We start from the raw sequence: 15,565 nt of genomic DNA, 5'->3' as shown, positions 1-15,565 counted from the left end.
ACAACGCAGATTCAAGAACTCAGGGGAGCTTCACAAGGAGTAGACTGAGACTGGAGGCAGTGGATCAAGAGCCACCACACACAGATGGGTTGAGGAAATGGGCTACGAGACTTGTGTTCCTAGTGTTGAGTCTCTCCTGAACCACAGACAACGTTATAAGATTCTCAGCTGAGTGAAATGGAAAAGATCAAGACCGCTGATCAGTGGTCCAAAGTCCTGCTTTCAGATGGAAATACATTTTGTTATATGATATATATATATATATACTGCATAGTGCACCAAAAAGCAAAAAAAAACAAACAAACTACAAAGGCACAAATAGAAAAGTTTCTTAGAATGTCAATTCCTCATTTAAGAGGAGTGAGGAAAAAAAAAAACAAGTCTGCGCATAGAGGAACAACTATTTATGACATTCTTCCTCAAATGGCTCAGTGAAAAAGACGCAAAATCAGAAAAGCTGAAAATAATCCAGAGAGAAAGCACAACTGCACAAATCAAGAGGAGCAAATAAGGTAATTTCTAATATTCTATGATTTGTGGTTTAGAATACACTAATGATGCTAAAGACAGGCTGAAATCACAACATATCAAACATAGATTTCCCCAATTCAGAGAAAACGCTCGGGACCTGCAGCATTAGACGGCCTGTAGAGCGGGTCTGGAAATGTCCACTTGTCTAATTTAACACAGATGTTATAAAAGACGCTGAATGTCAACTCAGGGACTTTAAGATGGAAACATACAAGTGTCTAACACACCACTGTGTCAGAGAAGATCAACCAACTTTGTTATACAGATCAGAGTGATGAGTGTTAAGGATCCCCGGTTATAAACGTAGAGAGAAAAACAGTCTACAGATTTGAGCGTGGATGCAACAGCACAGACAGAATAACAGCCTCAATGAAAATTTTTCTACAGTTCAGTGGAAAATTAGATCTATTTCTGTACAAAAACCTGAGAAGAGATCAGAAATGTAATGTTGCCTTCATCAAGAACAATATTAAGGCAATAAAGCATGTTGAAAACTGTTAAAAGCAAGTTGAATTTTTTTCTACAGCCAGCTGTGCCGAAACGGTAGAGCAAAGTAAAATAATATTGTCTTCATAACAATTACAATCAGTCTGTTAAGAAGGAATTAATATCATTAATATATAATCAGAAGTGTACTGATTATAATTTGAGTGGCTGATTACAGTTTCATTTTTTTTCCTTGTCTGACCTGATGATGAAGATTTTTTTTTTCCCTGATTTTAACTAAAACTAATCTCTACCAGAAAACTTTGTCACAGCCTTTATTTCCTGTATTCTTGTTTACTTTTAACCCTTCATTCATGGTGGAGTTGGTATTTTATATTTGTTAGCCTTACAAAAACAAAATTGATATGATACATGAATTCATTTTGTGTGTTAAGTTTAAATTCTAGAGAGAAATAGTTGGTCATTATTAACACTCTCTTCCTCATCCCTTTGTCTGTGTAACTCAAGAACTAACCAAATCACAGAGACAGATGTTTTCAGCAGCTGTATTCTAACTCCTGAAAGAGCGATGACTTATCCAACAAATAATTAAAACCAGAGACTGTTTCACTCAGCTAGAACTGAAAAGCCTTAATCTGATGGCCTCTTTTCCTTTCTCAGCCTTACTGGTAGGTGCAAAGAGTTTTTAACATGTTTTATATCCGCTATAAATACTCTAACCATTTCCTGTTGAGTGATACATGTGACCAAAGCCGATTCTCTTCCATCACAGACTCACACCTCTGGGTTTTGTCACTTAAGACGAGAATATTACAGGATCCTACATAGATATAAAGTGAAGAGGAACAAATGTTTCACCTGAAATGTTTCAAGGCTTTATCTCCTAAAGCTTGAGTGTCTGAAGATCAGTCACAGTACAAAGCGTTCATTCGTGCCACGCTCTGTGTGCACACCACGGCTCAGAAAAAACTGTTGCTGGAGATGGTCTTATAGCCTTTACATTTAACATGCTTGTCAGTAGTTTTCTTTCCAGTCTCCTGGGACAACTCTCTCCTTAGCTTTCCATGGTCTATGCTCAGTGTGGTACACACCATGATACCAAACAGCACAGTGACTTCTTTTCACTATTTAAATAGGCAGACTGATTACAAGTTCAAAAACACCTGTGATGCTAATTACAGGACACACCACAGTTTAACATGACCCTATTGTCATCATTTTTTTGACATCTTTTCTAGGGGTACCATCAGCTTTGTCCAGGTCAGTTTCATTAGTTTGTTTTTAAAATGATTCTGTTGAACCACAATTCAAAAGCAATGTCTGATTCTCATTAGTCAATTTTCAGTAAATCTTTCTTATTAATTTTGTCAGTTTCAAGTTTTTTCAGTGACCATTGTTGGTTTTGATTTCTTTATAGGAAAGGTGCAAACGATTTTGTCAACATGTGTATTTATTCAACCAGGATCTTAAAAAATCGACTCCTCCTTAAAGATTTTGTTTTTCCATTGAACTGTAGATGTTATAGGTTACATTAAAGGTGGAAAAGGTTAAGAAATAATCCATTTTGCCCCTTTTTTACATCACGGAAATATAGCATTTTAACAGGAGTGTTAAGACTTTTTAGAGCCACTGTATGAATAAAATTTCACTTTTTTTTCATTGATGTACAGAGCTGAGCCATACAGTCCAGAACTCGGACTGCAGATAAAAGTCTAAAGGATAACTGCCATAACTAATGTAATCATTATAAAATGCATTGTTTATGATGCTGAAGGGTTACAGATTCTGGTGGTTGTACATGAAACAGATTTTGAGCATGATATGTAGAGATGTGGAGAATAAAAACTAGGCGTGCAGCACGTGAGAAAAGGGTACTGTTCACAACTTGAGGTTAAACTGGCTAATGCAGGTTTAAACGTTGAGCTTATCTTCTGTGAAACTATGTTTGAAATAAACGTTTGACTTCCTCATTGTGTTCTCTGTCTTAATATAGTTTAAGGTTTCTGCTGTTGAGACTCATTGCAGTCTGAAGAAGATGTGGACCGTCCTGTTTCTTCTTCTACTCAATGCCTCGGCCTGCTGTGGTTTTGGGTTCAAAGGCTGTTCTCAGAACTTCCCTAACACAGACATCATGTGGTGCTTTAACAACAACATTGACAACATCTCTGACGTCATTAGCATGATTCCTGGTAACATAACTACCATTAATCTGTCAAAGAACAAAATCAGAGTCATCCCACCTGGATTGTTCAGTCAGGTGCGTGGGCTAAGAAACCTTGACCTAAGCCAGAACATGCTAACTTTTCTTAAAGGAGGAGAGTTCAAAGGCCTGGATTCCCTGGTTTTCCTCAACCTCTCCTGCAATAACATTTCACACATCCACTCCAATGCATTTGACGACCTGCAAAGACTCAAAACATTACTTCTGATGCAAAACTATCTTTCAACCGTGTCTCCTCGCATCTTTAGCTCCCTACCAGCTATTCAAAAGCTTGATCTATCCTTGAACAGGCTTGAGGCTTTCAGCTGTGGAGACTCAAGTGGGTCCTCCAGTCTTCAGAGGCTCGACCTTTATGCAAACAACATCCAGAAGCTTGATGTGAGCTGTTTCCCTGCCCTTGAGTACATCGGGCTGTCCAACAACTCAAAGCTACACCTGCAAGTGGATGTTTTTTCCTCAAACCACAGGCTGAGGACTCTGCTTTGTCAGAGTATTGATCCAGAAATGCTACTGAGGCTCCCAGCAGAGACAAAGAGAAATCTCACTTGGGTGAAATTTTCTCTGTCTTTGGAGAAATCTCCACCAACGATCTGCCAACTCATAAAAGGAATGAACCAGCTTCAAAGAGTAGATGTGAGTATTATTCTTAAGATGTTACAAATTCTTTCTTTTCTGTGATCTTAATGCAATGTGCTGTAAATTTTATGTCTTACAGGTTGACTTGAAAGGATCTAAGTTAGCTCAGGCTAACTCTAGCCTGTTGGACTGCTCCACTCCATTTCTGTTGCTGATGAAGGATGCAAAATTTGGGAATGTGGCCCAGTTGGCATCAGGTAGCAGGAAAACCAACGAGCTTTATCTCATCAACGTAGGACTAAAGCAGATCTCACGCACTACATTCACCGGCTACGAGGGACTCAAAACGTTGCAGATGAGTCAAAATGAGGTGATTATTGAACAGGACACGTTCAAAGACCTGACACAGCTAGTTTTTCTTAGCTTAGACTGCAGCAGACTTCGTGACATTGACCCCAACTGGTTTGCCCCTCTGAAGAAGCTTAAACAACTGTCTCTCCTAAAAAATGAAAGCACTGCACTGCCACCAATGGGATTCAGTGCCCTGATTCATCTGGAGCAGCTTTACCTGCAGTTCAACCTACTGAAGTACATCACCAAGAAGCCTTTTAGGATGATGCAGAGGCTAAAAATACTCAATCTCAGTTGGAACATCATTTATTTCATAGAAGAAGGAACCTTTCAAGACTTGAAAAGCCTGGGGTAGAAAGTAGTCTTTGCTTGCATTCAAATTAACCTTCCACGTCTATCACCATTCAGTTATCTAACACATGCAACTCTCCCTTAGATACCTGGACCTAAGTGGGAACCGCATCAAGAGGCTGACACCACGTATCCTGTCTGGTTTGTCAAATTTAAGGAAAATTGCTCTGTACAACAACCAACTCTGTTTTAGGTCCTATGAATCTCCTTTCATCAACCTCACTTCTCTGGAGGTATGGCATGTTTTTAGTGGACTACTGAGAGTGCTGCATTATGAAAGTGAATCCATCCTTTAATCTATTTATATTTCTCTTTTTTCATGTCCTATATTAAGCATTTGGACATGAACTACCAAGGACCTGGAGGCCAAGGGATTGGAAATATTGGACCAAACTTCTTCCAAGATACACATCAACTTCTCACATTAAGAATAGGGCACAGCATCTCACTCGACTTTCACCCTGATGCCTTTGTTCCTCTGGTCAAGTTAAAACACCTCGACATCGCAGGAATTACCATGAGGAAAACAAACTTGAGTGCATTGTTGTCTCCTCTAAAAACACTGAAGAGGCTGACTCTCTACAGGGTAGATCTTGATACTTTGCCTGCTAACTTGCTGCCTCCAGATAACACACTGCAAATCCTCAAGGTCCAGTCAAACCACCTTCGAACTGTGGACCAAACAACGATGGAGGCTTTGCCAAGGTAAAGGAGCAACAGGCAGCTCTTTAAAGCTGTGTTTCCATCGGGGGGGGTCCAGTTTGATTCAGTTCGGTTTGGTATGGTTTGGTACGCTAAACCCCAAAATAGTTGGCGTTTCCACAGACACCCGTGCTCTCACTTGGGTGGGCGGGGCTGTGAAAGCATGCATGTTAAGTCACAGACAGCGCGAGTCAGCTGTTCCAGCTGCAGAGTTATAGAAAGGATGAGTGACAGAAATCAGTCGGGAATAAGCAGTAAACAGCTTTATTTCAGCTGAAAGTGCTTTTAAAAAAATAACTACATCTTAATGATGTTAACCGCTGTCAGTAAAGATCCTCAGCTGATGGAATACGTGTACAGAGACGGTTTGAGTCGTAACGCTACGTTAATATGTGAATATATCTAGTCTAAAACAGTTTATACGACAAAATATGAAAGTTTAGAGCTGTACCGTGAGAATTCGCTGCACTGAAAATAAAGTAAAAGTTCAGCTGGTGGTAAAATCAAGCTAAATTAAGTCTGAAATCTGGGGTGCACTGATTTCATTTAAAAGTAGTCTGCAGCCTGAAGTTTTACGAGCCCGTTCACCAAACACAGAGCGATGTTTTCACATGACGTAGATTAATAACAAGTTACAGATGAGAATGAACTGTTCAAAGGCTTCATATTCACAAAACTTCTGCAATAATTTAGTTTCTCATCCATTGTGGATGGATCAGGCTGATGTGAGCCCCCAGGTTCTACTTTGTGCACTTAAAATCATCCAGATAAACGTCAGGAAACTTGATTTGTGGCCAGATACCAATATCCATAGACTAGGAAACAGTTTGGATCTCCGTTGAGTCCAAATATTTCCCATTTAGGCAGATATTGGTCCATTATTCGCTCATTTTCGCCCGCTTCTCACAGCAGACTTCCGTCTTTGAAGCCTGGAGGTGAGCAGATGAGTCGCGCGCTGACGTGACGTCAGTGCAGCCCCTATTGTTGTGTGTGTAGCTCCACTTTTTTGGTACGGTTAGGTAAGATTGGCACCCCTACGGAAGGGTGCTGAAAAGTGGGATGGTACGGGTCGGGTCGGCCGCACCGAACTGAGCCGGACCGCTCGGTGGAAACGACCTATAAGGAACTTATTCAGTTTAAGATGTTGAACTTCTGTCTAGGCCAGACAGTGAACCCCAAAGTCAATTAACAATTCACCTGTGGTGATTTCAGAAAAAGTAAATCAAAGACACTAATGTCATTATAAGAAAATGAGGTTAAAATAATTAGTAAGTCTATTTTAAAATTCATCCAGACTGTCTAAGCTAGAGATATCATCCAAGTATTTAATTCTTTTTATCTTTTAACACCAATGCCCAATTAATTGGTCATTGCATGGATGTAATTTAGTTTTTCTTTGGTTGACTACAGCCCCTAGTATCAGTATGAATTTGGTCTTGGGGAGCTCTGACTTGTTCAGAGCAGTATAGGAATCATACTGACACCACACACTCGAGGACTGTTAGGACAGTTAATATGCAAGAACCGAGTCACGCTCCAAAATCAGGACTACGATTGGGCATGAAGTCATCTAGTGTGTAGCAAGCCTCAACAGATTCTGCTTAAAAATGTCAATAAAAATTAAAATGGTAGTATCATCCTGAAAATATTGTAAGGCAATTCTTGAAAAAAAAAAGTCATAATTATAAAGGTTAAAAAGTCATAATTATGAGATAAAAAAGTCATAATTATGAGATTAAGAGTTAAATATAAGACAAAAGGTAAAAATTATTAGATAAAAAGTCAATTTAATTAGATAAAAATTATAAGATAAAAACTCAAAAAGACTTTGCATCCCATAATTTAGACATTTTATCTCATAATCATGACTTCTTAGCTCATAATCATTAGCCTAGCCTACTTTTTCTCTAATAATTTTGTCTTTGTATCTCATAATGATGGCTTTTTATTCCATAATGATGACTTTTAATTAGATGGTTTGGACTTTTTATCTCATTACGATGACTTTTTATTTCATAATTTTGACTTTTATCTCATAGTGATGGCTTTCTATCTCATAATGATGACTTTTTTCTCATAACGATGACTTTTTATTTCAAAATATAGACTTTTTAATCTCATAATGATGGTTTTCTATCTCATAATGATGACTTTTTATGTCATAATGATGACTTTTTATTGGATAATTTTGACTTTTTATCTCATAATGATGACTTTGTATTTCATAATTTGGACTTTTTATCTCATAGTGATGACTTTTTAATCTCATTATGATGACTTTTATCTCATAATGATGGCTTTTTATCTCGTTATGATGTTTTTTTATCTCATAGTGATGATTTTTTATTTCATAACTTGGACTTTTTATCTCATGATAGCTTTTTATCTCATAGTGATGACTTTTTTTCTCATTACGATGACTTTTTATTCCATAATTTCTACTTTTTATCTCATAATGGTGACTTTTTATCTCATAATTTTGACTTTGTGTCTTATAATAATGAGTTTTTATTTCATAATGATGACTTTTTACTTGATAATTTTGACTTTTTATCTCACTACCATGAATTATTATCTCATAATTTGGACTTTTTATCTCATAATTTTGACTTTGTGTCTCATAATTTCGACTTTTTATCTCGCAATGATGACTTTTTATCTCATAATTTTGACTTTGTGTCTCATAAATATGACTTATATGTTTGTTTGTTTTTTTATTGCCTAACTTCCACATTTTTTTTTCTTTTAAGTGGCGGAAATGGGCTTCCATAGAAAAGTATATCGTTTTAGCAGCTGTAAATATTTAACATGTGTAAATCTTGACAGCGTATACAATATTAACTTATTATTCCAACATGAATTTTACCTTTCCCTTTTTGTACATGACAATTTCACATTAGAATGCACCGGGTAAACATAAACAACTTAAAATAAAATATTAGACACTTTTAAGTCTAAATCACTATGTGATGCATATTAAAGGTGCAGTGTATAAAACTGAATATCAATATCTAGAGGTGGGTTCTAGATTGCATTTCTCTGCTGGAAACTGTGGCAACTAGTTGAATATAATGTGTATTTGAAATGTGAATACAATACAATACAACACAATAACTTTATTTATCCTTTTTTCCTTTTTCCTCTATGTTTCCATGGAAACATGTAAAAATCCAAGATGGCGGCATCCATGGAGGGGACCCTCCCTATGTATGAATTAAAGGTTTATTCTGAGTTGTTTTTTCAAAATAGCTACGTTTGAATTTAGATGACTAAACACTTATTTAGATAGACCATCTTAGAAATGTTTTACTTTATTTTACCAAGTTTGTTCAGCTAAATGCTACTAGGCTAAATATTACACACTGCACCTTTAACCTTATTGATGCACATGGTCATTTGTATTTTGCAAATAGCCTACAATACACACACTTTTTAACTGGACCACATTAGGCTATGGCGATGAGAAATGCGGAAACTCCCTAGCCCATACACATGCCAAAGGTGAACAAAACTACAATTCAGCACTTAAAAGTAGGCTATCTCTATAATGTTGAACATGTAGAACAAATAAAGTACTAACCTTGTTCCCCAAACAGCAGGGTACTTTACCAGAGAAAAATCACCATTATTTATGTCTTAATGACTCATATTTTTAGCAGCATTCTCTGCGTTTTCAGATCATCTCTTCCCCTTACTTCCCGTTTGTCACTTTTCAGAATAAAAGCATCACGTTACCAATGTAATAAAAGGAAATGATAAAAAACAAAGAATATCAGCTTCAAAATAAAAGAAGCATTTATAAATAAGTAATGGGTCATTTACCACCCTTCTGTATATTTTTCCTGTTCCTAGATTGCGTCTATTGGATGTTACAGAAAACCCTCTTACCTGTACCTGTGACAACACCTGGTTCAAGACTTGGGCTGTCAACAACAAATACACACAGGTAAGGATTAGGATTGGGTGGTATCAGTGGTGGGTAGAGTACACAGTTACAGTACTCAAGTAAAAGTACTGTTACTTAACAATAATAATTACTCAAGTAGAAGTAAAAGTACTCATAAAAATAAGTACTTGAGTAAGAGTAAATAAGTACCTTGTTAAAAGACTACTCAAGTAGTGAGTAACTTTATGAGTAACTTCATTTTGTGCAATTTATTAACACATATTGCTCTACAACATATTATTCAGGGGTAGTAATGTAAACTGCAAATTGTCATAAATAAAATAGCATAACTTGCCAAAAGTGAAAGAAATAAAAAACTTAACATAAAGCAGCAGTCAAATTATGTTTGTTAATCAAAATTATGGGATGAAAAATTCAATATAATGAGAAAAAAACAGATTCTTTCTCTCCTTATAGTTATCTTATTTCTACATGATGATTTTAATCTCATACATGAATTTATACATTGCAGTTCTTACTTTTTAATCACATTATGTTCATTTTATCATGTGTTAATAATTTTTTGGCTCATATTTATGAAATTAATCTTATGAACTGGCCTCAATACTGACTTTTTGCTCTTTTTATTTAATTGTTAAGCTCCAATTTATGAATTTTTATCCTGATTATCACTCAAAGCCAAACTGAAACTTATTCAAACTAAAACCAACTTTGGCCCACTGGCCCCACGTTATAACCATGTTAGGTATAATCAGAGATATGCCACACACACACGATAATAGTATCACCTACGACGTAATGTTAAATAATGGCGTGTAAAATCACATTTGTGGCAGAGTTGCAGAGGTGGTCGGACACGTGACGTCATTTATCACTGACACAACTGTGTATTTGCAGTCTGTAGGTTAAAACAGAGATTTGAACTTATATGTTTAGCTAACTAGCAGTGCAGTCGTTAGCTTGTTTATCTTACTTACCATAACGTGCTTTCTTAGATTTGATGTGCTATTTTTGAAGCTTGGCATTTCCACCGTTTTAGGTAGACACAGTAAGCAGCGCATTATGTGTCTGTTGTTCCTCGTAGTTTGAAAGGCAAAGAGTCTTGATGTTGGTCAAAGGATAAACACGCTCCTCTGAAGGAGACGCAGGTACTACAGCTTCAGCCATTATCTCCAACTGTTGATAGTTAAGGGGGAGGGGTCACTCCTCCGTTTATTCTGTGGTGCTGAGGATTTCACCTCACGCTGCTGTGAGAGCTCAGCTGAGTGTAAAAATACTTCATGAAAATAAATTATAGACAAGTACAAGTAGCGACCAGTGCATGCCCAATGTAACGGAGTAAAAGTATTGTTTTTTAACCACAAATGCAACGGAGTAGGAGTAAAAAGTACTCTGCTCTAAAACTACTCTCAAAAGTAGGATTTAAAAAAAAACAAAACAAAAAAAAACTACTCAAGTACATGCAAAGGAGTAAATGTAATGCGTTACTACCCACCCCTGGGTGGTATCTATTTTAAATACTGTCAAACCTCCAGCAAATTTTACTGGGGTCTAATGTATTACAGCAGGTGTAAAAAAAAAACATGTTATACAAGTACTTGCCTGCACAAGCACAGCACACACCTCTGCAGGCGTTTCATAGGCCAAGTGTGCATTGTTTAGCCTAGTAGCATTTAGTAAAGCAAACTTAGTAGAGTTAGAACATAAAATTCATCAGTTGTCTGATCTAAATTAGCGTTTAATAATAATGATACATAAAATTGTTCAATTTTTGTAAACACAGAATAAAACTTTTCATATACAGTACCACTCAAAAGTTTGGGATCACTTAACATTTTTCCTGTTTTCCATGGAAAAACTCATGAAATTAGTCTGAATAGGAAATACAGCAAATGAACTGGACATGCTGACATTGTCAAATCTTTTGTTTAGGACTAGATGTTGCTATCCCTCGATGAATACTTGAGGCACGGATGAGACTCTGTGGGATGGTCAATTGGGTGATGGCATCCTTTGGGTTGTCAAGTGGGCGCCCTCCTTCTTGGGTGTTTCGCTGATAGGCCCACCACACCTCCAGCGGGTTCATTCGGCCCTTGCTCTACGCACAGTTTTGTCTAATTCACTCCACCTGGGTGGACTGATATCTACTTCATGCTCTGGTGGATTGACTGGTGGCATGTCAGATGGAAGCGTGACTTCTTCCTGGCGTCGGTCATCCGTGCAGGATTCTTTCAGGTGTTCTTCCAGGTTGGCCTTTGACACTGAGAGACTTCCACTCTTCTCCTTGGTGGAGAGACCCTTCATGAATTTGAAGCATGATCTTGTTTGCTCCTTCCTTCTGCACTTCCTTAGAAGGTTTTCAGCTCTCCTCAGTGTTGCAAGCCTGCTCTGAATCTCTTCCTGAAGCAGGTTTATCCCCTCCTTCTCCTCTGTGGCCTTCCTCCATTGCTTCTTCAGCTGCCTCCTCTCCTTGACAAGGCAGTCTATTTCTGTCTGCCTTCTGGATTTAGCGGGGATTAACGGGGTAGCTTGTTTGCCTTCGACCACTCCGGACCATTCCACTCCACAGGCATAGATTAGATCAGCCATTATTTCCAACTTCTTCATGGTGGTGCCTCTGATTCCTTCCAGGATGTTGCAGAGATCAGTGTTGACCTCTTTCCACAGTTTCTTGTCGCATGCCTTTGGCCACTTGACTAATGGTTTAATGCTCTGTTCTTGCCTCTTCTCATTTGTTCTGTGTCTCATAAATGTTCTTTTGTTTGATCCAAAGATCTCAAACTTGGACTCATCCATGCACAACACCTTCTTCCAGTCTTCCAGTGTCCAGTCTTCTTACTGCCTTATTAGTAAAATGGTTTTAGCTGTGCATTATGATTAAGATGATTAGCAGCCATACCAGAAGACTGATGCAGAGGACTGACCGTTGCTGATAACTGTTTGAAAACTTCATGAAAATGTTTTTCTTTGGAAAACATTTAAAGCATCCCCACAGACAGGCAGTAGTACTGCTGATGGAAACAGTCACACACCTGTGTAATTTATCATAGGTATTCACTCATCACACAGTACCATCTTCATAACAGTAATTAAAGCAATATCATGGCTATTTTTCAATACCCTGGGATACACTATTACTGCCCATTCCTAGTAAGGATAGAAGGTACAAACAACTGTGAATTAAATGAACTGCATCAGACTGAAATTTCTTATGATCTCTTCAGGTGTCTGAGCTGTACAACATGCAATGCGATGACAACAGGAGATCTCCCTACCTGTGGCAGTTTGATGATAAAGCCTGCTCCTACAACCAGGTGTCCTTCATTCTCTTCATCCTCTGCTCTGTCTTTGATGTGTTGTTTGTGGTTGTGTGTCTGGCCTGGCACACACAGGGTCCTACGCTGCGCTACCTGTTGCTCATCATCAGGGCAAAACTTGGTGGACGAAGGGGAGCAGCAGGGGCCAAATTCCAGTATGATGCCTTCATCTCCTACAGCTCCAAGGATGAGGCCTGGGTGATGGGACAGCTGGTGCCCAATCTAGAGAGGCCAGCTATGGGGGAAAAGAGGCTCCGACTGTGCCTCCACCACAGAGACTTCCGTCCTGGTGCCGCTGTGCTCGAGAACATCGAAGCTGCCATTTACAGCTCTCGCCACACAATCTGCGTGGTGACACGACACTTCCTGCGGAGCGAGTGGTGCTCCATTGAGTTTCAGCTGGCCAGTCTGAGGCTTTTATTTGACGGCAGTGACGTCCTGCTGCTGGTGTTTCTGGAGGAGATCCCAGAGCACTGTCTGTCTCCCTACACGCGCTTACGCAAGATTGTACGGAAGAAGACCTACCTGCTGTGGCCCGAGGAGCCACAAGAGCGGGATGCCTTCTGGGTCAGACTTATAGATGCTTTGAAGGATAGAGAAGAGGAGGAGGAGGAGGGAGGAAGAGGAGGAGAAGAGGAATTCGCAAGGCTCATTGGCTAGAAAAAATGCATACGATTACAAATACTCTCTATGAGTCAAATATCTCACATTTTCTGTCTGCAGCACCACTGAACTTTGTTTTTAATTATGTCTTTGATTGCTAATGCTTCAGTTGTAGCTTACATAATCAGGGAGAGGACTAAGAAATGACAAGCAAAAAAGGAGCTAGATTCATCTGCTGCTGAGCAAAGTAAAGTAGTAACAGTAATAGCAGTAGTGAAAATTGCCTGATTTGATTGCTTCGGTTTGGACAAAAGTATTTTTAACCCTCCAGTATCATTCAAATTTTGCACCCTAATAAGCCATTCAGGCTCCTCTGTGAAAACACCTAAATTACAGAATTATGTAAAACCATTTTTCTCAATTTTTTGTATTTTTTTTCATCAACTTCAGTCCTGATCAAAACTACAGGCATCACCAAATTCAGATTATGTACAGAGGAAATGATAGGTTGTGTTATTTTTTAAATAAGCTCCTAACAGCTATTAAAACAAGTCCCAAAACACTTGAGATTGAAAGTTTCATCATTTTTCAGAAAACCACCTGTTAGCCATTACTAGCAAATATGATGCGTGTTGAACACAACATTTTTGGTCCAATCCTGATAAAAACTGTCATTTTCTATGTCAACTTTTGGCTTATGGACCTGGAGCCTACATATTACATACATTTGAAAGAAAATCAAAATATTTAAACATAATTATGGTAATGAGACCTTTTTTAAATTTCTTTAAGTTTTTTTTTTTTAAGTGATCGTCCCCCAAAGTGCCTGTACAGAAGAAGCTGGCCCTTGTTCAAATGTAGTTGATGACCCCTGGTCTAAGTGATTATTTTAAGCATAGTCCTGAATACATCAGAAATTACAGACAAACCAGAAGCTGATGTATTATTTCTATATTTTTTAGTAATCACACACACATCAAAATTAATTTTGATATTCAGGACTTAACCCCTTCTTCTCCTTTTTTTTTTTTTAAATAAAAAAGCAACAGTGACTACTTGTACTCAAACTGGAATTTATGTGCAGTGCACGTACCATATGACACACAGTGTCACAAACCTGAACTTACTGCTTAACTGCTCTGCACCAGTAAAGGACTGCTCAATCACCTCAAAAATTAAAATAATTTCTTTACAGAAACAAAAATGATCCAAACACTGTTAAAAGGTTACTTTACAAAGCAACACCAAAATAAGCTATTTTGAATATGAATGCCAAACACTTGACCACAATATTTCCCTTGATATATCATGTAGTGTGTAATCTGACTAAGGCCGACCACACACTAGACGATTATTTTAATCTGGAACGATTTTTAAACTGTGGGAGACCACAGACTTCAGGACAATTTCCAAAGATTTTTCATCTTTAATCCTCTGAACAAACACACTAGACGACTCAGCTAGACTGTCAGGTCACTGAAGACCACACACCTGCCGACCTGCCTACGACCTCACGTGATCACGTGACTTCAGAAAAAAAAAAACACGGATGTCTGTCGATACCGTCTTGCTGTCTCTCATCAACAGGCTGTCCTGGCATGCGTTACAGGTGAAGCAAAAATCAGAATACAAGGGAAAGACTCAGGATGAAATCATGGCTGGAATTAAGTTACAGTTGTGTGCATGGTTGTGAGTGGTGAAAGAACGTATGATCTGGCTGTGACTATACCCGGGGCCCATTGCACAAAACTAGGATTCAGACATCCAGGAGAAATGACTGAGCTGGGTTCAATGAATCCAAAACAAGAGCGTCCAGGCTTAATTGGTTGCACAAAGACCAAGCCAAGATGAGCAGACACGAGCCAGGTGAAACCAATCCAGGATTAGTTTGCTCATGCGGCTTCCTCAACTAGACCCCGCCATCGATCACAGATTCACCGATTAACCATGACAACGACAGCGGTGTCCTTTTCCCCGTCCGAGGCGGAAATCCTCATGGAGGCTTACGAGGGGGTAGATGACCAAATAAAAACAACCACCGCCACAGTTATAAAACAACGAGAGAAAGCAGCAGTTACAGAAGCAACAACTAAGCACGCTGTAAGGCCGACCAGCTGGAGGTTGTTAAAAAAATCGATTGTTCAAAACTAAAAATCCAAAATAGCTATTTAAGCTCTATTTTTCTGAGCTGTTGAACATATTTGAAGTTTTAGGTTAACAGTACTCAGCCATTGTAATTCTTTTTTTGTCCCAGAATGCCTTTGGGCATTAGACACATTTGCACCATGAGTGAGGACGCTAATGTAGTGACAGTCTATATATAATGTGCGTGTAGAGCCTTTTGAGGTTCTATGGTGAATGGTAAAGTGACGGCAATAAAAGATTTTGTCATTTTTCAAAGCACGCTTTTTACTCATTGAGGTTTGAAGTCCAATAAATCAGACTATATTAGGAGGCAGTAATATTCAAGATTAAAGTATGTGATGGAAAAAGGGGATGATTGTAGTTGATGTAGAACACAGCTTTATGAAAGCTACCCAACATAAACCTATGAGAAAT

General features: G+C 38.4%; 1 protein-coding gene across 1 annotated transcript; it reads left to right on the top strand.

The window, feature by feature from the left end:
* The first annotated feature begins 2,975 nt into the window (after nt 1-2,975).
* LOC121528788 (toll-like receptor 13) lies at nt 2,976-13,063 on the top strand. The gene is made up of 6 exons (XM_041816385.1): nt 2,976-3,832; nt 3,915-4,477; nt 4,563-4,710; nt 4,812-5,182; nt 9,032-9,125; nt 12,311-13,063. The coding sequence occupies exons 1-6, from the start codon at nt 3,014-3,016 to the stop codon at nt 13,061-13,063; spliced, it is 2,748 nt and encodes a 915-aa protein (XP_041672319.1). The 5' UTR covers nt 2,976-3,013.
* Nucleotides 13,064-15,565: the final 2,502 nt, after the last annotated feature.

The sequence above is a fragment of the Cheilinus undulatus genome, linkage group 20 (assembly GCF_018320785.1).
Source record: "Cheilinus undulatus linkage group 20, ASM1832078v1, whole genome shotgun sequence".
In the NCBI taxonomy this organism is placed as follows: Eukaryota; Metazoa; Chordata; class Actinopteri; order Labriformes; family Labridae; genus Cheilinus; species Cheilinus undulatus.
The sequence above is the reverse complement of the archived record's forward strand: the minus strand, read 5'-3'. Positions and strand labels throughout refer to the sequence as shown.